The sequence below is a fragment of the Anopheles funestus genome, chromosome 2RL (genome assembly GCF_943734845.2).
Source record: "Anopheles funestus chromosome 2RL, idAnoFuneDA-416_04, whole genome shotgun sequence".
In the NCBI taxonomy this organism is placed as follows: domain Eukaryota; kingdom Metazoa; phylum Arthropoda; class Insecta; order Diptera; family Culicidae; genus Anopheles; species Anopheles funestus.
This window is the reverse complement of record NC_064598.1, coordinates 6,023,468-6,051,106: the sequence shown is the minus strand read 5'-3', so window position 1 is coordinate 6,051,106 and position 27,639 is coordinate 6,023,468. Positions and strand designations below refer to the sequence as shown.

The 27,639-nt window shown below is 44.5% G+C and overlaps 2 protein-coding genes across 3 annotated transcripts in view; both read left to right on the top strand.

Annotated features, from left to right (window-relative positions):
• LOC125764165 (uncharacterized) overlaps positions 1 to 8,327 on the top strand; it is a 30,157-nt gene extending 21,830 nt beyond the window's left edge. The window contains exon 2 of the mRNA XM_049428094.1: positions 6,329 to 8,327. Within this exon, the coding sequence (XP_049284051.1) occupies positions 6,344 to 7,576 (1,233 nt within the window). The 5' untranslated portion in view covers positions 6,329 to 6,343 and the 3' untranslated portion in view covers positions 7,577 to 8,327. The remainder of the gene's footprint in view (positions 1 to 6,328) is intronic.
• Positions 8,328 to 9,556: 1,229 nt separating this feature from the next.
• Positions 9,557 to 27,510, top strand: LOC125764162 (ATP-binding cassette sub-family D member). Of its 2 annotated transcripts, XM_049428089.1 has the most exons (8): positions 9,557 to 9,740; positions 11,704 to 12,042; positions 18,993 to 19,770; positions 25,112 to 25,523; positions 25,588 to 26,465; positions 26,529 to 26,618; positions 26,699 to 26,824; positions 26,898 to 27,510. In XM_049428089.1, exons 3-8 carry the CDS (start codon positions 19,166 to 19,168, stop codon positions 27,019 to 27,021), a joined length of 2,235 nt encoding a protein of 744 aa, XP_049284046.1. In that variant the 5' UTR covers positions 9,557 to 9,740; positions 11,704 to 12,042; positions 18,993 to 19,165; the 3' UTR covers positions 27,022 to 27,510. The 2 variants fall into 2 exon arrangements, with proteins under 2 accessions (XP_049284046.1, XP_049284045.1); XM_049428088.1 differs by lacking the exon at positions 9,557 to 9,740 and having other exon boundaries at positions 10,945 to 12,042.
• The last annotated feature ends 129 nt before the right edge of the window (positions 27,511 to 27,639 follow it).

The window sequence follows — 27,639 nt, the reverse complement described above, 5'->3', positions numbered from 1 at the left end:
TCCCATTCTGACCAACTTCAAAACTCAATGAACTCTTGGAGAAGACCACGACAATCGGCGACAAGACCACAAGAAATACCGGATCGCAATTCAATCGATCTCCATTTGTTATGCATCAGCGCAAATGTTCCGTTCTGTGTTCTTTTTGACCATTGGAAGTGGTATGAGCGTGTATTTGCTTAAAGTAGCACCGATCATCAGAATACAGTACAAGCCGTCAACAGCAAACGATCCCGCCAGGCATTTTGCACACTTTCTCCGCTTCGCTGCACCCCAAAACCATGGTGGTTTTTGTTTCGCTTTGGTTTCGTTTTGCTAAAAATTGAAATTCCGTGTGTCCAGTGGGAAAACCTAATTGCCTTCATTAGGCTTTCGAGCGTTCGGCTTGAACTGGGCCGTGGACGTTTGTGGAAAGGAAAGCTAGCAATTCGCAACAGTAATCCGCGTGGTTAATCAGTTGACGCTTCGGTACGTCCGGGTGTGGGAAGGTTCTCTCGGTCGTATAAGGTCGTGCGGTTTTGCTTTTGCGTGCGGAAACATGATCGTACTGCCGGAAGGTTCGAGATGAGAATTTTCGATTATGAATGCACCTTCACTTAACCTGTGATTTGTGTTGCAACCTCGCACAGGGAAAGCCCACGGGGTCACATTTAACGAGCCGTGCCGTGAGCATTTCTTCAGCGCAATTGCAAACCAGGGCGCACGTCAAGAAGCTTGACAGTTTATGGCGGATTACTGACTTCCGTTTCACGTACGGGGTCTTTGCAATCGTGACAGCTCATTTGCTCGTACGTCTGCTTCTCCTTAACTCCTGCTTAACACTTAATCGTGCGCTGAGCCGCGTATGTTTGAAACTTCCAGACACAAAAGCCTTCTACAAGATGTTAAGTAATCTCTCGATCTCTTTAGGCAACGATGAGAGAAGAAAGAACAAACTGAAAGGAACACCGGTGCATGTGCAACGGGAAACTCGTGCCCTGTCAGCTGAGGCACCTGCACCAGATTACCAACGACCTGCCGAACAGGTGGGTTGAAAGGCCGCCAGAATATTTACCCCGAGGGAACGGTTCCTGAAGGTGATTAAACTGCCACCTCACCTGTCGTGTTGGGCTCGTACGGAGCTGTCCGTCACTACTGGCGGCGGCGCCGTGTACGTTGACGCAAGAATGCATACCAATCCAGTGGCTTTCGAGGGAAAGGATTTACGACCGTTGCCCCTTTTGTGTCAGTGTCAAACGAGCGTTTCGGGTGTACTGAATCGGGAGCTTTTCCGTTTACGTGAAATGTACTGAAAATGAATGCCAGCACCATGGTTGCGATGAGCTCGGTGAGGTAACGGTTGTACAACACACAAAGTGTCGATCCAGATCCTGGTGCGTGGTGCTTCAATCGTTCCGTCAGAAGCATTAATCTGACAGTTACGACCACCGTTCTGGCTGGGTTTCGAACGATGCCCATTCTTCAACACCGTCTCCGGACGGGAGCGTCCGGTCGTCCACCATTAATCATGTATGATTTATGGATGGCTATCTCAAATGAATAAACGATTTATAACACTTAATTATTACCAGTCTAAAATTGGATTTCCACAAATTCCTCCCCCAAAACGGATCATTTAACTCTCATCGGTCTGGTATCTTGATTTCGAACGATTGGATTCCGTACTTCTTTCCTTTATGGTGGCTTTGGAAGGGAGAGTCTTTGTTTTTCTGGGGAGGCTTATGAATTTTTATCATCTTGACGCTTAGTGAAATGATGTTACGGTTCGTTGAAGATGGGCTTTGTGGAAAAGGCGTCAATCCGCGACGGAATGTGATCCGCTGCACAAGCAGAACCGCAAATACACCGAACGGAAGACATTGCGAGGATCGGAGGGTTTTATGTACGGCAGGGAGTTAGCTAAAGGTAGTTAATTAACCCCAAACTACGCGAAAAGGTCATCACTGATCGACGGTGGTACGATCGGAATGGACCATTCTGAATGTGATGGCCATTTAATGCTGTCCTCATGGTGCTGTTTGCATGCGCCGATGCTGGCCGAAGATGTTCAACATTTCCCCCGCCTCTTTTGGACGGTGGTCGTAAAGCAAAACAAATGCTGCCGGTGCTGCTTGGTAATCAAATATTTCACGATGCACGCGACATTTACGAGCGTGTCCTGATGAATCTTGCCGGTGGAAAGGAAGAATGTATGGGGAAGATTTAAACATTAGCCTCGGAAGGAAAACAACCACATCAGGTGTATAGCGTCCAACATCGGAATGGGTTGTCGGCATGCTAATTACGCTTACGAACGTACCGTAGGGAATGTTGCAGGTTCGTGTGCGTTTTGTGTGTTTATTTGCGGTTTGCTTCAAACGCATCTCACCGTCCAGCACCACCGGTGGTGCACCGAGAGGAAGGTTCCGCTTCCCGATGGGCGCTACACATAATAACATGTGTTATTTTATGCACTGTTGAAGCCGTGTCTGAGAGGCCGGGATAAATCGAACCTCGCACAGTCATGAAGCAATGCATGACGCGAGAAGTGCGTCCAGTCTTAGCCCTTGGAAGACCTTGGCAATGCTAAGACGATCAATGGAGGATCAATGTCGTTCCCGGGGGATTCGTATGGTACGATAGCATGCAACTATGTGTAATGCTGCCAGCTGCATTTGCGCCCTGTGCCGGTAATTGATAGGGGTGATGATCCACTTTTGGCAGGTTCCCCTGCCGTAGAAGACTTCACACGCAACCAGTGCGTGGCTTGGCACGAAACGATGGTTTTATGGGTCCGGACGACTTACCTGGAAGATGTACACGGCTCGTGTGCGAGCGCGTCAACACAATTTGTACACAAGTTGTTGCCTTTTTTTTCTCCTGCAGTTCACTGACTTCTTTCGGAGCGCACGAACCGAATGGTACGGCACACGGTAGACATTGGCAGTTTAGCAAGCTGTCAGATTTCCGACAGCTCTGTCTGCTAAGGAGTGATGGAGAGATCTGAGGTGATGTTTGGCCAGATCTTTCTTAGTATGTGCGATTGTCATTAGATACACTTAAATACGTGCCGCGTACGTCATCACGGGCGTACTTCCGCAGTACCTCGGCATCAGGTCCATACTCCAGCATTTTAGCGGGACTTCCATGCTATATTGGAGTAGATTTGCAAAACACTGCTATATGCCCCACTAATGATAGCTGTAGTTTGTCACCCGGAAGTCATCAATCCGCTCGCGATGTTCCCGGGATGCTTTTGTTGATTCTTGGAATAGGATAACAACGTCGTCTAATATTGTGTGTGCCCGTTGATTCTTGTTAATCCAGCTACTGCAAACATCTTCCACCTGTGGTCGATCTTCTTCATCCGGGGTTGATTGTTTAGTTTGTTCGCTACTTCAGTTAGGCTCTGTTTAATAGATGTGTCGCGGTGTTCCCTTTTGCGCCCTGGTCGTTAGGATTAGGATGAATGATGAAGCGTTGCAGTACGGTGATCTTACGGAACGTGGTGCAAACCATCCCGCTGAAGCTCGGAATGAGATAAATCGCTCGAGCGTGCGTCAGCAAACCTGCTATCGATGATGCACTAATTTCCCCCCTCATCGTATTCCGGCAGACAGGCAGCCGTTGGAAGCTGATAAGCGTGGAATATAACACGCAAACGAGTCGGAAGCACATTCCAGTAGCTGAAGAATGTAGGGCTGTTTGGGCTGGTTGGCAGTTACCTATGATCGCCGTGAACTAGAAATCTGAATTCCGTGCGTAGAACATTTTTAAGAGCTATTGTTTTTTTTTTTTCACCCAAAAATATCCCAATTCCCAATCCCTTTCTAGCAGTGGAGGAAGGTTTCATGGCCGAAGAACTCGGCGCCCCTTTCGGTCGGTTAGCTTATCTAAATTAATCAATTGAAATCGCTCCCGGTAACTGTTTTTTCCGCCTTTTTTTCATTTCTTCTCATTGTTACACCCATCTGTTGGCCATGTTTTATTGAAACCGGGTGGCTCATTCGTGGCCCAGACAAAAGAGCATCGTGATCGTTCAATTAAAAGAAATTAAGAAAATTCAGCCCCGGAAAAATGCTCCCCACCTTTCCGCATCACTTGATGACGCTCGTCCAGATTGGGCGATTATTTTTAAAGAAACTCAAACCTCGCCTTTATGGGTTTTACGTTTAACTTCTCGCGTTAGGCTACGGGAAATAGTCATAAAAATGTATTTTATTTCGCAACCCAACATAACATCCGGCCAGGGCAGGTAATGATCGCGAGTAGTTCAATCGGTGGTGGAGCGTTCAAACGCTAAATGCAAATTATACGGTATACAGGCACTGGATCTGGATCGTAGTAACATTGAACTTTGGCTTCAATTTATCGATTTAAAGGTTACGCTTTAAAACGCCCAACCGGTGTTTGGCGATATTTATGCTCTTCCCGAGATCGCTACTGTTTTAAGCGAACCACCGTGTAGGGGCGCATTGTACCCACGAGGAAACGATTGTAGCAAATACATTTTCACTCCGTGTTGATTGCAGCCCATTTGCGAGCTGTTAAGATGAAACTGATGCCAGAGCGCTCGGTTGGAAAAGGAAAACAAAAAAAAAGTTACTAAATCGTTACTTACCGCTCCAGATTAAGATGCCCAGACGGGTGTGTTCCGTCTGTCTGTTTGCACTTCATACGCGCAGCCATCGCCCAGGTAGGTGATGCATCCGCACACGCCCACTACGAACCGGGCAGGGGCACCGACCGCGAAATGTGCGATCGGGTGTCATTAAGCCCTTAAAACGAAAAGGGCTCCAGCAGGAAGGGATACAGTGCGCGTGGTCTGGTGATAATTTCCGAGCCTGCACATAATCCTGCTGCATGGGACGAGCCACGGTTTACGTTTACGGCGATCTCATTAATCAGAATGTGGCAAATTATTAGGTAGCGGTAGCTTTATTGGCGGTTTTGCGCTCATCAGCCGGCACGAATGCGCGTGCTAAGGCGTGTTCGTTCTCTGTAAAGGGGGTAAGGGCTCTCTCCCATACGGATGGTGATGATGAACGGACGGATCGAGATAAAAACATAAACGATCACACGATCGAGGATCGGAGCTACGTGTGGTTCATCCTAACAGGGTGTTTGTGGCAGGGCCCTCTTCGGAAATGCACTTTGAATGGTATAAAAATAAATAGAATAAAAAAAAACACACATATATTGGCAACACCACCAAGCGATTCCGTGGCCCATCGGGTTAAGGTTTGGGTCGGCGCCATCATAGCCATCACCCTTGCAGTTCATATCGTCAATTCCGTTCCAGCATAATGAGCGGTTTGGAGGTAATTCAATCACACTTGATTTCAATTGTCACGTCACGCCAAGGTTGTTATGGTCGAGTTATCTCGCCCGCTTCTCACACTCTGTGTGTGTGTGTGTGTGTGAGTTTGTTTTTTTCTCATTATTTTCCTTTGTCCAGGCAACGGCCTACCACCCCATGGAATGCCGCCTCCGGAACGAAATGCGAAAGAAAAAGGGAATTATATATTTATTTTGTTTTTCTCTAACACCCCTGCCATGGGGATCCCTTAAGCCATGGGGTAAAGAAGACGAAAACAGAACATCGCCCATCACTCCGTAGGGAATCCGTTTTTATCGCGAAGAATAAATCGAAATCACAATTGCCATTTTACGGCTGAGGTCATAATCGGGGTGGAAAAAACTGGAGCTCCGGTGGTTTTCCAGCACCATCTTGGTGTGGTGGAAAAAGGTATAAAATTGCATTGCGGCCAGCCTCACGTAATGGTAATGGAAATGTGCGGTAAAGCCTGGGTAGGGAAGGTTGTTGCCTACCCTGCCAAGGTTGCACAAACGGTGGCAAACTACGGTAATGATGATGGGCACAATTAATTGGCTGCGGAAATATAATATTTTAAAGTAATCAATTATCGTAAATATATTCTATCGGAAGCGACCGTGCTGACGATAGCACAGGAGTTGATTGGAAGGACATAAAGATGGAAAACAAAAAAAAACACCAAACAAGCGAGAATGCAATTTGCTACACGGCAAAACGGCTTCCCGAGAACGAGCGGTTCCATATCAATCAAAACGATGAAGAACTGCCCACGTGGTGTGTAGTGTGGTTGTAAGATTTATAAACTAGAGCATCACGCTCGGGGTCCGTTTATTGAAAAACGGTTTATTGATGAGTTGTTGAAGCTGTGGAGCTGTAGAGAAGAAACCAACCAGAAACGATGGATGATTCCCGTGGGAAATCGGGTGTCTCTAGGGGAAAGATTTATGGGGGCGTTTCGATGCAACAGCACAACAATTTCTAACAAATGTCTTTTTACTCTTCCAATTACAGAAACAATTATCCACCATGACGCAAACGAGCCATCTGATAGCACTGTTCTGTCTCGTGTCGGCGGTGGCGGCCGTTCCCCTACGTCAAAGTCAACTCCTGTCGGCGATGCAGAACATGCAGCGACAGTACGACGCACGGTCGGGCAAGGAAACTGCCACCTATCTGCAGGAACTGGAGAACGAGGGTAACGGGCAGGAAGCTGACAGTGGGAAAGCAACATCCCCGGATGCTGACCAGAGTTCGTCCGCTTCTGCCGGAAGTTCTGCCGAGACACTGCCCACTGCCGTTCCTTTGCCGAATCTTCGCAAGAACAAAATGTTGGGTTACTTTGGATTATACTCCCCGGCAGCCCTAAGTGCGGCAACGGCCGCAGCATACGCACAACCCTACGGTTACCCACTGTATCACTCCATGCTGGATTACTACGATGACTATCTGCCGGTGGACAACTATCCAAGCTTAAACATGCTGGCAAACATGCAAACTTACCCGCAAAATATGTACACCAACATGGCTAACGGGTTGGGTTCGTACCAAACGATGAGTAACCTTTCGCCCAACCTACAGCAACAGCTCAATAGTCTTGTCCAGCAGCAGCAGCAACAGCAGCAGCAACAGCAACAGCAGCAACAACAGTCCGTAAATCCGCAGTTGGCTAACTTGGCTGGGTTGGATGCGAATGCCGCTTCGCTAGGAAGCTTTCAGAGTCTTGCTGCTAGTTTCGCCGCCGGTAATGACAACTTCCAAGGTTTAGAAGATGAAGACATCCTTTCCCGCCACAGTCAAGCCGCGCGACGTCGACCGGCGGTGAAGAACTCCCCGATCTACTACATCCGGTTGCCTCCAACGCCGTACATGTTTGTTCCGGGTGTCGGGTACATCTCACAGCCACCAACGATTCAACCGATGGCCGCCCCGGTACCACAGTACCCACAGCTTGCCCCGCCACCAGTGACGATGAGCCCATTCTACCAGCTACCCATCAACTTCGTATCGAACGGTAAACCTTCCGGCATCTACCAGTGGAATGGTGCTCCGGCAGCACCGGCAGCTCCACCACAGCCAACCTTTGCCCTGCCGTATCCACGTCCGCAGCGACCCGCCTTCGCACCTTCTCCATTCATTCAAGATTCGAAGATCACCCATCTGAAGGGTCCGTTCCTGTTCAATGGTCGACCGGAAGAGATTTTCCTGCTGCAGAACACCTTTAATCCACTGTTCCAGAGTCCTCTTAATTCTTACTACTAGAAAAACGAGAATCCCACGCACCGATACCGTACCCGTCCGAAATGAGTCACGTTCGCCATTTTGGCATGGACCGAACTTTGGCTCGGAATGTTTGTAGAAACGCATTTTGGCAACCTGGGGCCAGCTACGCGGCATTATTGCAATATCACAATTATCACGCAAACTATACACACTACTGAGACGCAGAGGATCGAGTGTCCCGTTGCGATAGCTTACATACTAGCGTTCGTTTAGGTTAGGCACGTAAGGGCAAACTAGTAGTAAGGACTGAGCATCACTAGCTGTTTGGTGGAACTGCACACCTCCAGTTCCTAACAGGCGGTTAGTGGATGGCTTGCTGTAAAATGATTTACTTGGAGAAACGTTTCGCCGATGGTTTGCCTGATGCTTTCTTACCAGTGTGGCAACTACGTTTTTTCGGGGATGAATGGGATGAGATGCACACCTGACTGCATTGCGTTGCACATCGAAACGTGTTGCCAACCTTCCAAAGAAAGCCACATTTAAATTTCTTACATACACAAACACAAGCATGGGCACGCGCACACCATCGATGAAATGTTTCTTCGACCAGACGGTTATTTACCTTATAGCAGCGAACACATTAGGGACAAACAAAAATACTCGTACTCGTGATCGTCAAACGAAGGCAGCAAACGGGACTAGTGATTTAGAAGTGAGGGTAATATAAAATTTGATAGCAATTAACATTAATAAACTAAAATTGAAAATAAACAACTGAACAAAGAAACATTTTCTGCTGTGAATAATTTAAAGTGTGAAAGAAATTTATCGTTAAATTAGAATTAGTTAAATTTCTCTTAAATCTCTGACACATACTCAACTGATGAAGTGTTAGTCCTGATAAAAAAGCAGATGATTTAAAGAGTCTTAAACATTTAAGGTCATGCACAAGAACAGATCAAGTACAGGTGAGTTCAAACCAGAAAGCAAACCTCGTCAGTGGTTTTAGACTCCAACAACGCATAACTGATAAATATTAATTGATAAATTCAGATGACAAATAATACTTAAAAATAAAATTTTTAAATGGTATGAATTGCCCAGCGCCATTAGTACGCCTAAAGGTATGCTATAAATGACATATACAAACCCCTGAAGGTAGACAATCTAAACGCTTCACAATAATAATTGTGTAGCGTTTTCATCCGCTTGTATTGATGTACTGCTGATTGCATACCTCGTGGGAATCGAGGGCACAGTGTATGACACATGATTGATGGATATTGTAATACTTATTCTAATTGATTAGTAAAATTGTTGTAATTTGCTCTCTTTCTGTTATGTTTTTGACTAATATAGTAATAACATTATTTTAATTTAGCACACTAATTAGTGTACATTAGCTCATTTCCCTGATCTGGTAAAAGAAAGTATGTGTAAGCAATCGCTACAAATTTCAAATGATCATTTACATTTAGTTTGAATGATGCTGTGCTTTATTAAAATACTGATTCAGCGCATACAGCTCGGCGATAGAGAATAATAAACAAGGCGAATGGAGATCAGCAATGTAAACAATTTGTTATCTAAAAATAGAGAACATTTTGCACGATCTGCTGAATTACAATAAACAGACATTCATTGTAGCATCCGAACACATTTCATCTCTTATGTTCCTTAATTTTAGATGAATGAAATATCCTCATCACAACAAAATTAACTAGCAAAAACACGGTCCAAACATCGTACATACATAATTCTAATAATTCCAGCTGCTTCCCACGCTGCGGTTCGTGATCTGCTGTGGGCTATCCATTATGTTCTTAAATTTTTGCGCGTTTTCCTCTGTTCTGTGTGTTTGTGCCGTCCGTATCTATGCCTCACAAACACACGCGCTCGTTAGGGGTAGCATTTTTTTATTTAAAAGAGATGCCGCAGTTTCGAGCGTGCCGGTTTTGGGGAGCTTGCGCAGAACGCATTTTTTGGTGCAATCTGCTTTCCGCACACATGATGGACGGTCGGCACTGTATTGCGTGTCGTGGTGCTCATGGTGGTGGTCGGTCGAGAATTGTGGCACGATTTTTTGGCTAAAAATAATTCCAAACATGCTCGTGACTACACGCGAAACCGGAGTTCTTAGTTCGTAGTGACCATGCTGGTGCGGAGTGTTTAGTTCGTTTAAGCGGTGGTGTTATTATATGTAAGGTGTTTAGACCGGTGATGATAACTGTTAGCCAACAAATCGGGTAGCAGCAAATGCAATTCGCGAAATGTAAACGAAAGGAAAGGGTCGACTTACTATCAACAAATAAAATCTTCGGTCTCGGTTACTTCACACAGTGCACCGATGCACAATTATCGCATCTGGTAAATAAATACACACTCACACAATGAACAATTGCATTTGAAGTGCATCTCGGTCCTAACGCTGAACAGCTACAGTCTGTGGGATGCATGTGTGGTGGTACGTTTGTGTACAATCGGCGGCCTGTTTTGCTCGTTGGTCGCTGTCGCAGCAGATGCTGCTTGTGTCTACTACATATGGGCAACGGTCGGTTTGTACGCCGATAATCTGTAGGGGTGCAAAGCGCGGTACGATTTGTTTTGTGTAGAGGAGCGCGCGCGCACACACAAATTGCCCGAACACCCCCCAATTACTCTTTTCCGTTCGAGCTGTTCGACGAGCCAGTGTCTAATCTTCCCTGTCCGTTTTGGAGTCCTTCGGCGTGCTGGAGTAGGTCTGACTCATGGCTGAGTAGGGAGGGCGCACGTTCGCCCCTCATGCGGCTATCTCAGTCTTTCCTACGCCCGAGGGAGCAGCAACCTTCAACCAGTACCAAACCAACCCCCTTCGCACAGACGAGCATCGTCATAGTGGTAGTGGAGCGATGCGCGTTTTGTGTTGTTTATGCCAGTGGTACTCAACCAGATTGGGGGAGCATACTTATAAGAGCTTAAGTATATATAAAAGTATGCAGTAAAAGACATGACATTTATCAAAAATTGATTCTTGGATCAACATATTGCTACCTTTTTTTTGTTTAAAAATGATTCAACCACGTGTACTACTTTTACTAATTGAATTAAATGCGACTCTATATTACACTTAGAATGCGATAAAACATTACTTGCGTCTCGCTTCCTACATTCATGTTTCACAACTCAGCTGTGCATAAGTCATATCACTGATAGATAATGAAGAGATAAATGATACTCCAGGTTAAGTCGAGCGTTTTGGTGTATCAAATTTCATGTCATAATGTCCATAGTAAACGTTATGAATTTTATGCTTTTTAAAACTCCGTTCGAATTTGAAAGCGGAAATTTGAATGTTCGCTTGCCGTACACTGGCGCACGGTATTTACGTACGCGACGCGCCTATGTACGCAGCAGCTGGCAGGCACGAACAGTACCTACAATTACACTCATTGCAATGTAGTAGCATGGGGCTCGAGGGCGACTCGAAAGTAACATACATACCATTTCAATGCGCACCGCGACCATTACCGTGCAGTGAGCGAACGGGCGAGCGAGTAAACCAGTCCCCCCAAAGGTGGTCGCCAGTGTTGTTTGCTGCCAGCAGTAGTAACGAAACATCATGACAGTAGCGGTGGAGACGCACCGTACAACACACCAGCCGAACAAAACGTTTTGAGGCGCAAGACGGAACGAGAACATCTTGCAATAAATATTTGTCCAACTGTGCGTCCGCTTTGTGTGTGTGTGTTCTCTGCTCCGTTGTGTTGTGCTGGAAACGGTCAGAAGCGATCGGCAAACTGCATCCTTGCTTTGCCTGACTTCGTTCTCATCCACCATTCTGCATTGGATGGAGTATGAGATGGTCCAGTCCGAGTACGAGTGCATCCGTGTTGCTTGATTCTCCGTGTGGCAGAGCAAGGCCGAGTGAATGTGTGAGTTTATAACGCAGGGCACATTACGCAGAAACGTGAAGATCCTGTCGCGTGGGGCACGCTACTAGACAAAGCCTCTTCGCTCAAGGTTTATAGCATCGGGTGCGATCCCAGCTCGGTTTGGACCAGTTTTTTGTTCTAAAGATTGCTTCAGAGATGTGTGTGTCTGTACTTGTGTAGTTTAAGATACCCTGTACGCTAGAACCGATAACATCTAGCACCGTGTTCGTGTGTGTGCGTGTGTATTTGTAGATTGTGAATTGTGTGAACGAGAGCCCGCAATTATACGGTGTAGTGGACAGTGCCGAAAGTCCGCAAAAAAAAAAACGGTTCGCCAACCCTCTTGCGTTGGCGCTGTAACGCAGGCTTCAGTGAGTTGCATAACAAAGAATGTACCAAGACCGCCACTGGTGCTGTTGCTGTAAGTGTACAAAGAACCGGTCAAGTGAAAGCAAAAGTTTAAGGTGCTGAGGTGCGTACATCGACGTCCTTTCTAAACCGAAGAACCGAAAAGCTCCGGTGCGTGCCATTTCCAAGTTGCATTCAACGGTGCGCATCATGGTGGTGTGAGAAATGGCTGGAATTAAAAAGGTAAGTACACTTGGCAATACTTAACCCTCAGGAAAGATCGTGCCAGCGGGCAGGAAACCGTGATGCATTCGTGTGCGTGCTGCGTATCAACCAAAGTGGGTCGACATCCAGGCCTCAAAGTTTCAGGCGTCATTCAGCTGTAAAAAAAAACAAGGCTTTCCACTGGGCCAGGGTTGGACCGAAAAAACAGGTTCGCAAAATGGATCGTTTTCTTGTAAAATTAAACCGCGTACCGCGGCAAGATGCAACTTCCTCCTTTTTGGGGTTATGCGTTGCAAACGTGCGATCAGCTGTTCGTGGGTACAGGGAAGTTACGATTACCTCATCGCATCTTGCGGGAATACGAGAAATGTAAAGTGGTTCGTGGAACTACTCCCCCCGCCTTTGGTTGAATGAATGCATTTCGCATGAATGCATCGCTTCGCACACGGTGTCTGAAACCGTATGTCATGATCGTGTGATGTAGATCGACTGAAGATCGTACATAGTGTTGTTTGTTACTTTCCCCGTATGCACATACAGTGGATTACTGTGCACAGCTGGATCGGATGAATTTAATCGTCGACAGACAGGGAAGGGAGACAAAGAGTTAAACTACTTAGTCCCGTTGAATGGCTGGAAGGGAGCTGGAAAGCAAGGAAGTCCTGAGGTGGTTCCCATTATGCCAAGCCATGGGGCACTGATCGTTTTAATAGAATAATCGTTACCGAGCTGAACATTGAATGGCCCACGCAGCTGTTGCGAACTTCGGTCTTAGGATGGTTACGAGACACATGTGTAAATGCTATTTACCATCTACGATCAGACCCCGCAGGCAGAGCATAGGTGCCAACGGACAACCTCCCCGGCCCGACTAACGATCGTTTGGAGTTGCAGCCGTAATGTAGAAGCGACCGGGTACTAACCGGCACTAACCGTGGTAATGTCGGTTCGGCAAGCTCGCTAGCTCCCCCCCCCAATCGTATGGCTGCGTCTTAGGTTTGGCTTTCGGTTTTGCCTTCTTGCGCAACCACGTACGTACCCACTCACGGACGAAGCGGTTTAGAGTGTTTCTCTCGAGCATTAGAGTTAGTGAAGAAAAGGCCAGCCAGCCCATCCTAATGTGTCGGATGGTTTGGGGTAGCCATCGAAAATGTTCTCGAACATGTAGGACCCACTTGAACAGAGTAAAACAATGGCAAACAACTCACTGGTAATCCGGGACGAGTGTAAAGTTCGACTGCTTATCACTAAAACCAATGATAGAGTGTTTCCTTGCTTTTGCTCTGTTCGCTCTCTCGAAGTATACACGTAAGAAACAATTCCACCAATGAGACTTACATGCCCAAAAGGGCACACTTCTTCCCATTTGTCCCGTATTTCGTTATCGTATCCAGGCGGATTACTTAGTCCACGACGGCGGCAAACGGCGATTACGATTGAGCAATCCACGAAGGATGTACTTTGGAGTTAAAATCTCCCGTGCTGGATTACATCGGACACTGACGTGTTGGGTTGTATCATACAAAATAAAGCAATAAAATTTAACGCTGGGAAACAAAACAAAAAATAAAGTAGACGATAAACGACGCATGAACAGGCAAGGAAAGGTGTACAAAAAGTACACGTTAGTAACAAGCGTGGTAATGATGACGAACGTACCGGGAGTAGCCGGGAGGAGGACAACTAGAAAAAGCCACATCACCTCCATAGCCAGTTTCCTTCAGTACCTGGGAAAGGTTAGAAGTCATTGGTGGACGGCTTCATCAGGAGGGGTCTTTCTAGAGTCATCATTACACCGTGCATGAACCGTGGGCACTTCACGCGCTCAATTGCAGAAGGATCTCGAGTGTTTGTGTATGTATGTACATGTGCAAGGCCTAACCTGACCGTCACGTGGTCATCTTAGATGCGTCTTAATGTGATTTTGAATGAAGATGATGATCGAAAGCCGGTCGCATCCCGGGTGAGACAAAACGCTAGGCGAAAGGAGCGGAGAAGTGCTTCTAATTACGTTGGACCTTGAACGCCTCCTCTTGAGTCTGCGGAGAGTAGCTGCAGTGTGAAGCGGTCCGTTTCAATGTTGTAATCCGGCTCATTGGCAAATGGTATAACCGCAGCGCCGATGGTAATGTGCCGAACAAATGAGCATAGCTGCAATTCTCCATTACGTTCAACCGACGAGAACCGTTCCAGCAGCAGCAAACGGCAGAGTAATTCGACATTGAAAGGTGTACGAGCCAGCCAGGTTGACACATTGTGCGAGAAATTGAGCGAATATAGGCTGGTCGGTTCTTCGGGTCGGGGTGAAGGTGAATCGGACCCGGTATACCTGCCCTCCACACCAAAGAACGCACGGTACGCACCTACCCGGATTCGTGCCTAATTGCTATGTAAAACGGTGTTAGCAAATGGCCCTCTACCTCGCGAACCGTCCCGATGGTAGGAAGCGTAATGGTTACAAGTTTGGAAGGAAGGCTCACCATTTGCATTTAATAAGCCGAGAGAAGCAAGAGAAAATCGGTCCGCACACATTGATGACGGCGATTGTGTTCCGAGGTTAGGTGTGACCCGTGTGCACTGGGACATAAATCAATTACACTTATTAAACACTGTCCTGAGCTGAATCACCGACTTGTTGGTACTTTACGGTGCGGTCTAACAATGGTTATTGATGGTCTTGTTGGTATTGAAGTTTAGCGTAAAGGCCGTACACAACCGAGCAAGAGAAGATTTACAAGAATGGCTAGATGCGCTTTCGAGATTGATCGAATGACATGTGCTTAATATTAGCTATTGGGACAACAACAAGAGACAAAACAGTCTTATGGTTCTTTGTTCGCGTGACACAACTACCGAGGGAGCACTGAAACTACTAATTCATGTCCTTCGATCGCTATCCGTTTCGTAAGCGGAAAGGACACGCAACGTATGTCATGATTTTGCCATGCAAATGTTGTGTTGGGATAGTTTTGTTTACCAGATTGCATACATTTGGGAGTTTTTTTTTGCTGAATGTAACGAGATTGAAGATAAAGGAAATGAAATGAAAGGAATTTTTTTAAGTGTATTGACAAATCTCTTTCTATATTACATGCCACAAACACGTGCCATGTGACAATGGATACTCAGCACTGCTTCAGTACAAAGTCTGGTCATAAAATTCATCCCTAAGGTATTTCCGTTCTTCATATTTGAGTTCGGTTCGTTATATAGCACAATGCTTAATCGCTTGAAAAAGGCGTTATCAGTGGGATGCATATTGGTACTTGAGCCCCTTATCTTTTACTGCGTTGTTTCGATCGAACATATGTTGTCTGAAGTGGCTTTGGAGGAATGTGTCTTAGCACATAGCAGCTATCAAAATAGGTCGTCTACAAACCATGGTGTACGGAACTATGGTAAATTGGACATTTAAGCGAATCGATTGAAATGAAGATATTAGAAAACTGATCTGCAAAAACTATATCCACAGTATGTTTGATTGCCTACTTAACTTTTTAGTTCATCGACGTTCGTCAACGTCCACGTAGCCTAACGTCATTCATCAGGCCTCACTAGGCACGGCTTCGACGGTAATAACTTGACTTGCTCGCTTAATTACACCCTTATCAGTACCCGTTTCATACGGGTACGAGATTTCCTGAACACTCGCCACTAGACGTGATGCATACAATCTCGTTGGGGAACAAATTTTTTCGCACCAACCTTTGGTACACGCTCGAAGTAGACCTTTGGTCGTGTGGAGGGCGTTACAGGTTACTAATACCGACTGGTGCCTCATTGGTAACAGTTCCTACACTGCCGGGGGTTTACCAGGTATTAATAAATTGTGCGAGAGCAATCAATGGCTTCATTAAACCGTTTGACTAGATCCTTAAACACAACACGTGCGTTTTGCAAGCTGTCTAGATTAGGAGGAAATGTTGCCAGTTTTAACACGTGTATCTAACCTTTACAACCTTCAGCATCATTCGTTCGTACGGGGAAAAGCAATAACTGAGCTTAATTGATATTGCAACGTGTCTTTTATACAGCTTCCCACAATGTACATCAATTATTCTTCTTGGAACGCGCTACCATATGTGGGAGATGTTAATTTTTGCACCTTCCCTACCATGACCGTCCATGACTTGTGTCCCCGACTTGCAGACAACACTCCTGAAACACTGGAGGTCATTGCCATGAGGTTAAGTGCACGGTGCACAATGAGAACAGACCGGAATGCACTCTTGACCCGGAACGAGGGGTCATTGTGCTGTGTTGTTTCCCAGTTGTCGTCCCATAAAACCGAAAAACCGGCCCAACTGACCCAACGGCTACTGACCTAGACAGTGACCATTTCTCCCATGAAGTCCGGTTTTGTTGCTTGTATTGTGCTTTGTGGCTCTTCTCTGTTCTAGCATGATTTATCTTCGGTTCGATTTCCCCCGGAGTTGAGGGAAATAACAATTAATAAATGTACTTGTTGTAGTGTTGCTGCGTTTTCACGCACACGCATGGTTGTATGCTGCCGATGATCATTTCTGCTTGTTGTGTGTCGTTAATGTTGTGTATGATCGATTGTGTAATCAGTCGCATGTAGCTATTATCGCGCAATCAATCAAATTGAGCCATCGGACAAGAGCAAATACATGTCTATTTCAGGAAATGACTCATTTTTTCGTAGATGTTGAATGTCTTTGTAGTGAAGTTGGTAGTAGACATTAAAAAAGGTTCATCACGCCTGGATGTATACTTTTTTCTTTATTTTACGGTAAAATATAAATCTAGTAAGCATATACAAGACAAGCATTGAAGCGGCAGAGCAAAGGATTTCAGCAGTCTATTAGTATTCGTAAATTAATTAATAAGTAAATTAAATTTATAATTGCATACATCTAGGCGTTTTGTACAGTACACCTGAACGCCATTGAGTTTGACACCGCTGTCGTACGGTGAGTTAATTAACGTTCACTACAGCACATGGGAAAAGAAAAAGGATTTAAAAAGAATTATATTCCAAAAACCTTATGTGGGTCTCAACAAAACACTTCCATTTTCCCGTCATTTGCAAAGCATCATTATGTTGATTACGTTAAACTGTTAGATAATATGCACAAAACGAGGAAAACGATAGTTACAATTTCCAAGCGGAATAGTAGTTACCCAATGGTAGTAACTAACATTACGCGTAAACATTTAACTATTTGTTTATTTCCCTTTGTACTGACTGACCTTTAACCCGGCCTTTAGTGAGCAACATTGTTCCGAGTAAATGGAGATAAAAGCCCACAGCTGAATAAAAGCCAAGCATCAACCAAGCATTACCAGCACTATTTACGACGAAGATAGTCACTTATGAGTTGGCATCCGTTCGCATTTGCATACCATTCTTGCATAATGCCACCGTCTAACGTGACAGCATAAGCGCGCCCGGCCACGAAACAAAAACGAAACAGTTCAATTAGAGAACGGGAGGGATAAAGTACAGCGCAAAATGTTGCCTGCCTTGCCAAAAACACCTTCCACGAAAAACGTGACTCTGGCAGGTTGAATCTTTTCGCAGCAATCGTAAGGCCATCTTTCCTATTGTGTATGGTTTGTGCATTTCGGAGGCAAAACAAAAAAAAATACATCGTGCCGCTTCCGCAAGGTGCTGGTACTTTCGGCCCGGTGGCCATGAGGTTTCCCTTTGCAAACCCTTCAGTGAAGTCCACACCAGAAGACAGACCACGCGTTGGTGAACACTTTTGGAGACAACAATGCCACCTTTGTGCGGGAACGTTATTTACAGCTGGTGGGAGCAAACAAGGAACTGCAGAATAGAAACATTGCAAAGCGGAGGCATTGCAGGCGGACGTGTACACCGACCGTCTGACGAATGTGTTCCATTCTTGGGTGACGCAGGAAGTATAAACTGTGACTCTATGTGTATGTGAGTCATATCGGCAAACGGCGTGACGACAATGTTGACTTTACTTACCGCCCCAAACAATCCACCGTTGGCGAGAGAAGCGCAGAAAACTCGCCCTTATTTATTGCGCGTGTTTTACAGAATGTTACGGTGCACCGAATAACTCTGCCACCAGCTGAACACTCAGCAACGGATAGGTTCAAAGAGCAAACACACAGCCCAATGGGATTCACAAGGCCAGTGGGATTGTAGGGCAAAAAGAAATGAGACATCGAGAGAAAGGGTATAACCTATGGATACACACTGAGCGGTTCTGGAGATTTTCGGAGACACCGACATTACTGGAGGTGTACTTGCGGTGTCAAGGTTTGCTTTTTTTCGAACGATCTTAAATTGTTGCCTATGAATCGGTGTCAAGGGTGTGAAATTTTGACCGAATTGCGTGGAGGAATCATTGCGTGAGGGTAATTGCATTTTTTGGGAATCAAAACAGTATGGAATGATTATTGATTAATTTAAGCATGTTTTAATGACATAATTCTGAAGTTGTATGGCTATGACGTTTGGCTTGTAAAACGCTTGACAAACCTTACCGTTGGAGTGCAAAAGCTAATCGTGGGAAAGACATAACTTTGGGCAATTGGGTAATAATTTCATGACTCTCTACACGATTGAAGTTCGGAGCTACAAGAAACCGGGTTGAATTCGATGTCTAGGATTAATAGACTTGAGAGTCTGACTAGATTCTAGACTCTAGACAAGTCCAGTCAAGTCCAAGATAACTTAGTCTTCTATCCGCGTTGTCTTATTAGGCAACATATCTTGTATTCATCATCATCCATGTTATTGAAAACTAACAGCCTGTGGAGCAATTATTGTAGTTAGGATCACTTACTCATAATAGACGGGCCTATTTATAATCAGCATCCAGCATTGGAACTGTCGGGTCATAATTTCTAGGAACCCCTATCGTGGGAGGATAAATTATGAAAATGGTCTATCTTTTGTGCGTCTATTTCGTATTGAATATCATACTTATTTAATATATTTTTTACATCTGTTTTCTCTTTTCCAGATGATGGGTTGAGGAGTGTGCTATAAACAGACTGTGCTTTCCTGTGATTACTCCAACCAAACCGATACAATCGACACGATCGAATGTCGGTTGTGCTAATTCAAACCATACACTAGCGCTAGTGCCACCCGGTTGTCTTCTCTTCACAGCGGGTCGATCCTCACCTCAGCAAGATGCCAACCATCATATCAAAGTTCGCGAAGCGATCGTTCGACACGCTCGAGGGTCTCGGCTACTCGAGAGAACTCGTGTCCAAGGGTTTGATAACAGGTGCGGTCGCACTGTACTGTCTGCGCCTAACCTATCCCGTGGTGCGTGACAAATTAGCCAACGGTAAAGGCTCCACGGACGCCCGTACCGAGGCGGGCCACCATCGCAATGAGAACAATAACCTCACGAAACAGCCACCGGACGATCCGGAGGCAAAGAAGGAACAGATCATCATCGCCAAGCGGAACCGGCAACGGCAGGCTGGTCGTCAGCCCGGACTCAACCTGGACTTCCTGCTGCAGCTGCGCCAGCTCGTACGCATCATGGTGCCCCGGTTGTTGTGCGAAGAGTCCGGATTGCTTGCCGTCCACACGCTGTGTCTGGTGTCACGTACCTTTCTCAGCATTTACGTCGCCTCGATGGAGGGTGCGATCGTCAAGTTCATCGTGCGCAAGGACGTGCGTAACTTTGTGCTGATGCTGCTGAAATGGTTCGGTATCGCTATACCGGCCACCTTCATCAACTCGATGATACGCTACCTGGAGAACAAGCTTGCTCTCGCCTTCCGGTAAGTGGTTTCCCTTGGGGTAAATCAGTGCGAAGTCATTAGCGGAAAGCGGATTGAGGGAAAGGCATCAGAAAAAAAACAAATGTACAATTGGCCCCAACCGCAATGGCAGATTGCGAACACAAATTGCGTTTGGCGTAATGAGTCGCAGAGGTGCGATGCGATCCAGTTTGCGCATTTCTTGTCAGTCTCAACATAGGGACAAAAAGTGCAGAAACGCCTCCAGTAGAATTGCTCCGCAAGTAGAAAGTCCACTCAGGAGAAAGTCCTCCACAAGGCGCAAGTTTTGCTTCGGTGAGACTTGCAATCTAGCCCTGGGAATGGGATAATTAGGTGGTTTGGATGCAATCAGCGTTAAATCTCAAGCTGCTAGATGGCGGGTGTTATCTCCCGATCATAAACTATTGCCCTCATTATAGTGTGGTGCGAAGGTTGCGCGAATGAAAACTGCACGTCACTGCACGCCCTCCCACACATTTTCTATTTGCGTAAATCGGGAACTGCTTTATGTGGGTTTATTGCTATAAAGCATACTGCTAGATAACGGTCGCCGTGTGCTTCTGTTTAAATTTGGCTCGTTATCAGGCTGATAAGAGTTATGCGCTTGTGGCGAATCCAATCGATAACGATAATCGTTTCTTTTGTTTTGGTGCACATCGATCCAAAACGTTGGCCCGAAACGTGTTCACCTCCCGTCATGATTTTGCTGTACAAATAGAAGCTTGGTGTTAGCTTTATCTTGAGATTAGCGTACATTACAGGGGTTTTCACACCAATTGGAACTTTGACCGGGACCATTAATGTGCCCAAAATGTCGACATTGAACCTCGGGTGTGAATTTATTCTTCTTCGCTTTACGACCTATTGGACCATTCATAAGTGGCTTACTAGACCTCTAGTTGCCACGTAGAGCCGATAGTCAGTTCTCGAATGTTATTAATTTCGAAAAACTACTCTCTTTTATTCGGATATACATCCTTTGCTGTCCACAACTGGATCTGCAACATCTCATTCGGATCTTTTCCTCATAGCAAGGACCGAGTATCCAGAGACGTGATAAAAATAAGTCTAGCAAACCAGTTGTGACAGGCATGACCTTCTCGTTCGTCACGCAAAGAAGAAGCTTGCCACAATTAGAGGTGTGCAAAGTGAGTAAGAGTGAGATAGTGAGTTGAAACGTTGTATTGAATGAGTTTCGTTCACTCACCACGAGGAGTTTTAGTGACTCTTTTTTCATTTACTCACTCATTAGTGTGAGCATGTAGCCGTGGTGAGTCGAGTTGCAAAAAGAATAAATACGTGAGTTGCTACAAAAATGAGTTCAAACGAAACGTTTTCATGAGTTGAAACGGAATACATGTGTACAATACCCAAAACTAGCCAAATGAATATACTTCTCGCTCTGCCTAACTATCAAACATGTATAAGCGAACAAGCGGGCTAGTCGGATCGGCAAGGACATGAACGGCCTCTGCCTAGGATATAGGCAAATTTATAGATTTTTTTAATTTTTTTATTCTTTTTTTTACTTAAAGCATTATTTGAGTGAAAAGAAACACATTGCAATCAATTGGCATCAAAATAAAACAATTTAAATTTTTTTGCAAAATTTCCCAAAAAAATCGTAAGGGGTAAGCCTTATGAAATTTTCGAGTTAAATTTTTTTTAAAATTTTTTTCTGATTTTTTATTCTTTTTTTAATTCAAAGCATTATTTGAGTGAAAAGAAACTTATTGCAACAAATTCCCATTAAAATATATCACATTTAAAAATTTTGCTACATTGCTCAAAAATTACGAAAATTTAACATTTTTTCAAACAGGGTATGGAACTTGGTTCCTCAAATAACTTCTGGCACAGACATCTGAGGGCATGGCCGTCCAAGAAGAAAATGTAGCCATTGATGCCATCTATCGACCACAGGTTAAAGAATGGCGATTCGTTAGATACCGACCGAGTTATAGACAAAAGTTGGTGCAAAAATGAGGAAAATTATACATTTTTTTGAAACAGGGTAAGGAACTTGGTTCCTCGGATATCTTCTGGCACAGACATCTGAGAGCATGGCCGTCCAAGAAGAAAATGTAGCCATTGATGCCATCTATCGACCACAGGTTAAAGATTGGCGATCCGTTAGATACCGACCGAGTTATAGGCAAAAGTTGGTGCAAAAATGAGGAAAATTTTACATTTTCTCGAACAGGGTAAGGAACTTGGTTCTTCGAATATCTTCTGGCACAAACATCTGAAGGCATGGCCGTCCAAGAAGAAAATGTAGCCATTGATGCCATCTATCGACCACAGGTTAAAGATTGGCGATCCGTTAGATACCGACCGTGTTATAGGCAAAAGTTGGTGCAAAAATGAGGAAAATTTTACATTTTTTTGAAACAGGGTAAGGAACTTGGTTCCTCGAATAACTTCTGGTAGATACATCTGACGGCATGGCCGTCCAAGAAGAAAATTTAGCCATTGGTGCCATCTATCGACCACAGGTTAAAGATTGGCGATCTGTTAGATATAGATCGAGTTATAGGCAAAAGTTGGTGTAAAAATGAGCGTTAGTAAATTCACATTTTTTTGATTTTTTTGATTTTTTCATTATTTTTTACTCTTTTTTTTTTATTTAAAACATTATTTGAGTGAAAAGTAACTCATTGCAACCAATTGGCATCAAAATAAAACAATTTAAATTTTTTTGCAAAATTTCCCAAAAAAAATCGTAAGGGGTAAGCCTTATGAAATTTTCGAGTTGAAAATTTTTTAAATTTTTTTTCTGATTTTTTATTCTTTTTTTTAATTTAAAGCATTATTTGAGTGAAAAGAAACTTATTGCAACAAATTCCCATTAAAATATATCGCATTTAAAAATTTTGCTACATTGCTCAAAAATGAGAAAAATTTAACATTTTCTCGAACAGAGTAAGGAACTTGGTTCCTCGATTAACTTCTGGTAGAGACATCTGAGGGCATGGCCGTCCAAGAAGAAAATTTAGCCATTGGTGCCATCTATCGACCACAGGTTAAAGATTGGCGATTTGTTGGATACCGACCGAGTTATAGGCCAATCTTCGTGCAAATTGAGCCTTATGAAATTTTCATTTTTTTTATTTTTTTTTGTTTTTTCTTATTTTTTATTCTTTTTTATTTAAAACATTATTTGAGTGAAAAGACTTACTTCAACCAATTCGCATTAAAAAACTTCCATTTATAAAATTTTGTACACACATCTCCTACCTTAGATGTTTAAGCCGGGTTTTTATGACTGCGAAATGAGTCGTTGAACGAGCTGACTCCTTATAACGACTCATTCACTCTGAGTTGATGCACTAAAAAGAGTTGTTATTCTCATCTCTAGCCACAATAGCCTTCACACGAAAGTAAAATGATTCGCAAGTTTCCAGAATGTGCCAGAATTTGCTATTTTGGAATTTGATGTCTTTAGTAACTCAAGTATCCCAATACAGGTTCACTTCATCACTATTGTATGTCAAATGGTTTTGGCAATTCATTTTATTTTTGATGTGGATTAATGCGTTGGGAGGTATAACAAAAAATATGATAATATGTCCAATATACCTCAATGCAAGATAAAAAAAACAGAAACCGTGATCGACTGGCTAAGCCGAGCGGCACAGATTTCTCTCTGCCTACAAATCTGGTTTCGATGAACGAATGTTTGCTCAACTGCACTTTTCGAAGAAGAAGGAAAACGCGCAAGTGCAAGTGCAGCATGCGAAAAACTCGCGTCTTGCAAAATGCCAGCACACGGCACGGTTACGGTTACGAAGCCACATCGAAGAAAAAAAAACACACAGATTTTCCTCCCATGATCGGTTCGTTAAGCCATGAGTGAAGCTGAACTCCGCAAGCCTGTGGCATTTAGGCTGCAGAAAAGATCGCGCAGACTTTGGTATCTGCCGGGTTGCCAAATGAGCGGACGTGATCTAACCACTCATAAGCGTTCGCTTCCAGTTCGTTACTGCCGAAACCATAAATTCTCGAAGGCTGTCCACATTTTTGCCGCATCGATTGCAGTTCCTCGTGCCGCTTCAGGTGGTTTGTCGGAGTCAGCAAGCTAACGTTACCAAGAGCCATCTAAACAAACCGAAACCCTCCCAACTTGCTGGGATTTCGTAAGAAACAACCGTTTGCAAAGAATTCTGCCAGAATCCTGCTCACCTTGTACACCGGTACGGCTAACGGAGCAGAGAGCAAAGGCAAACTGGACGTCCACATTCTGCTGAGCAAGATAGTGGTTTATGGGCGCGGGTTTTCTTTTGCTTTTCTTTGTCGTAGTTCCAATTCGTGTACCGATTGAGCAATCTTAGATACCTCCTTGATACGATGGTCGTCCGAAGATATCTGCTGTACATTTGCTTTTGGAGGAGGTGTTAAATGCCCGGTCGCGGTCACAAACGATGCTGTATAATTTTTCACTAAATGGTTACGGTGTGTTGATTTACTTCGCTTACCCAAAGAACAGAGACGCATTTGTATTTGGCTTTTGACTTGATGTGGCATTAATCGCCAGGTATTATGGTTCACAGCTGTTCTTTGAAGTCGGTCAGTAGTGGTTTCGACTGGAAACGTTCGAATCTAATGGATCGTCTGTCTTATGGGACAATTTAGAGGTGTGAATGAATTGAAACGCCACATCGAAATTGCTGAGTGTGAACAGGTCTGAATGGAGCTAATGTTTGATGGATAAACTTTCACTTCTATGAAAGGATAATTATGCACTATACCAGTAGCATAATTGGGTCAGTAGTGATGCCATTCAGATGCCATTCGAAATCCCAAAACTGTTCGTTACGATCTTGCTTCGAAAAGTTGAAGGTCATCCATAGTGTCCTATAAGGGCTGAACAAATGAACAACAACCATAAAAAATAGAATTTCTTTCCCGCCAAGCAACACCTACATGATAATTAATGTTTTATTTGAATGAGAAAGGGCGTGTTGTGTACCTTTCCGGGCGGTGTATTGCGTCCCTGTGGATAAATAAATAGCTTTTAATGAATACGCAATGCCAATGTTAATGGAATTTGGGCAATTTGTAACGAGTGCTCCATGCTTCAGGGTTAATTTGTCGTAGAAATATCATCAAATTTGTGTGTGATTGGTTTGTTGTTTGAAAATGGTTTCTAGAGAACTATACAAATTTCTGTGTATTCCAATTGACGCCTAAAGCTATGCAATTTCCATTTCAAAACACTCATTCATCCATCTATGCGACTATTTTACACGTTTAGTGCTGATTTCCAAGAAGAACTTCAAAATTATATTTTTGTTAATATCCACTAACTTGACAACTGTCTTCTGTCCCTTTCCCTTTCCAGTACACGGCTAGTGAAACATGCGTACGGCATGTACTTCAAAAACGAAACCTACTACAAAGTATCGAACCTGGACGGTCGTATCGAAAATGCGGACCACCGGCTAACGGACGACATTTCGACATTCTCCAGCTCGGTGGCACACTTGTACAGCTCCCTAACCAAGCCATGCTTCGATTTGCTGCTAATCGGCATAGCAATGGCTCGTTCGTCCCGCCGAATGAAGGCAAACATAGTGATGGGCCCAGCGCTGGCCACGATCGTCATCGGTACGACAGCTCACATCCTGCGAATAGTGTCGCCCAAGTTCGGACAACTCGTAGCGGAGGAAGCCAACCGGACCGGCTATCTACGTCACGTACACTCGAAGATTATTACCAACGCGGAGGAGATTGCATTCTACGGAGGTCATAAGGTGAGTCGGTGCGGTTGCTTCCTTTGAGGATCGGTTTTAATGGTTAGTTTCTTTTATCATTCAGGTGGAACATTCGCAACTCCAGGAAGCATACTCTCGGCTAATGAATCAGATGAACACGATATTCACGCAGAAGCTGTGGTTCATTATGTTGGAGCAATTCTTCATGAAGTACGTGTGGTCCGGTACGGGCATGGTGATGGTATCGCTACCGATTTTAACCGTCGGTGCAGCGACCATGCCGATCAGTCCCGAGCACAGCAACCTTATCAAATCAGACGAGCATGGTGTGAGTGAACGGACGCAGTACTTTACCACTGCACGTAATCTGCTGCTTAGTGGTGCGGACGCCATCGAGCGGCTGATGTCTTCGTACAAAGAAATTGTAGCATTGGCCGGCTACACGAGCCGAGTGGCCGGTATGTTCGAGGTGTTTGATGAGGTAAACCGTGGCATCTATCGGAAAACGACGCTCTACACCGAGGAGCGTAACCTCAACGGTATATTGGAGTTCCGCGATGGACAACCTGTCGCCAAGGGCGAGATAGTGTTCTCCACCGACGATAAAGATACTAGCATCTCGCTGGAGAACGTACCAGTGGTCACGCCCAACTGTGACATCGTTGTGCCAAGCATAAGCCTCACGATCGAGGCCGGCATGCATCTGCTTATTACCGGTCCGAACGGCTGTGGCAAGTCGAGCCTGTTCCGCATCCTGAGCGGACTGTGGCCAATCTATGGTGGAACGTTGCGCATTCCGAAATCGTTCGGTGGAAGGCCCAGCATGTTTTACATTCCCCAACGTCCTTACATGTCCTGTGGCACACTGCTTGATCAGGTGATCTATCCGGATACGCGCAAAGACATGGAGGCGAAAAAGATCAGTGAGGCACAGCTGCGGGAAATTATGCGCATGGTGTCGCTGGAGCACATTCTTGATAGGTAAGTTCGATAAGACGGTGAAATACAAAGTTCCATGCTAATATACACGCATCACATCAACAGGGATAGCTTCGACGAGATACGGGATTGGAAGGATACGCTCTCTGGAGGTGAAAAGCAACGAATGGCCATTGCGCGACTATTCTATCATAGGTATGCGTTAAGTTCTTGCAATTTCCCAACTCTTGATGATCTCTCATTTTGGACTTTATTTGACTTTATTTTCTTCATAGACCAAAATACGCCCTACTGGACGAGTGTACCAGTGCCGTATCAATAGACGTCGAAAGCTGTATCTACGAAACAGCTAAATCGATGGACATCACCCTTCTAACGATTACTCATCGTCCAACGTTGTGGTACGTATCGATTGTGTCAGCATTTCTACGTTACATTCTAACCTCAACAAATGTCCCTCATACGATCGCACAGGAAATTCCACACACACATCCTGCAGTTCGACGGACAGGGTGGATGGGTGTTTGAGAAGCTAGAGGAAGGTGCCCAGCAAAAAGTTCCTACGCTGAAAGCCAATACTTCTGCACCCGGCAGTTAAAGGACCTTCTACCATACGGAGCAACGATGGGAAATTTTGTACAGACGATTGGAGGCAATCAAGCGATACAAATACGAACGACGAGATTATTTGAAAGTATTGCTATTAATATGTTTCTATTTCGTTCGGTTGTAAAATAATACAAACAAGCATTACGCCAAAAATGAGTTTAAAAAGAAAATAGCAAACACAAATACTTGCGGATCCCTTCCGCGGTGGGATGGTGTCGACTAAGAGATAAATGAAATATGTTTTAGTAGTAAGAGAACTTTACGTTTCAAGTTTTGCTGGATACGCCGCTGTTAGGTAGTGTTCCAGTTTTAAGGGAAGGTTGGGTATGATGTTTCAGCTTAGGTGAGCTGCAAAGCAGGTGTAAACGAAACTTTTGTGAATAGATACAATAGGAATGTTACATGTCTTTGTTTTTTTACTGTTCGTACTTAGTGCAATGAAAAATAAAGTTAACCAAAAGAATAGTATGAAATTTTATGTAATTTGTCTTGCCGTTTTCTTTGCAGATTAATTAGACGTATTTTGTTAGGTGGATTGCATACTTTTAATGCTTGCGTAGTATAAACGCCTACAGATATGCAATTTATCGAAAAAATCAGGAAAACA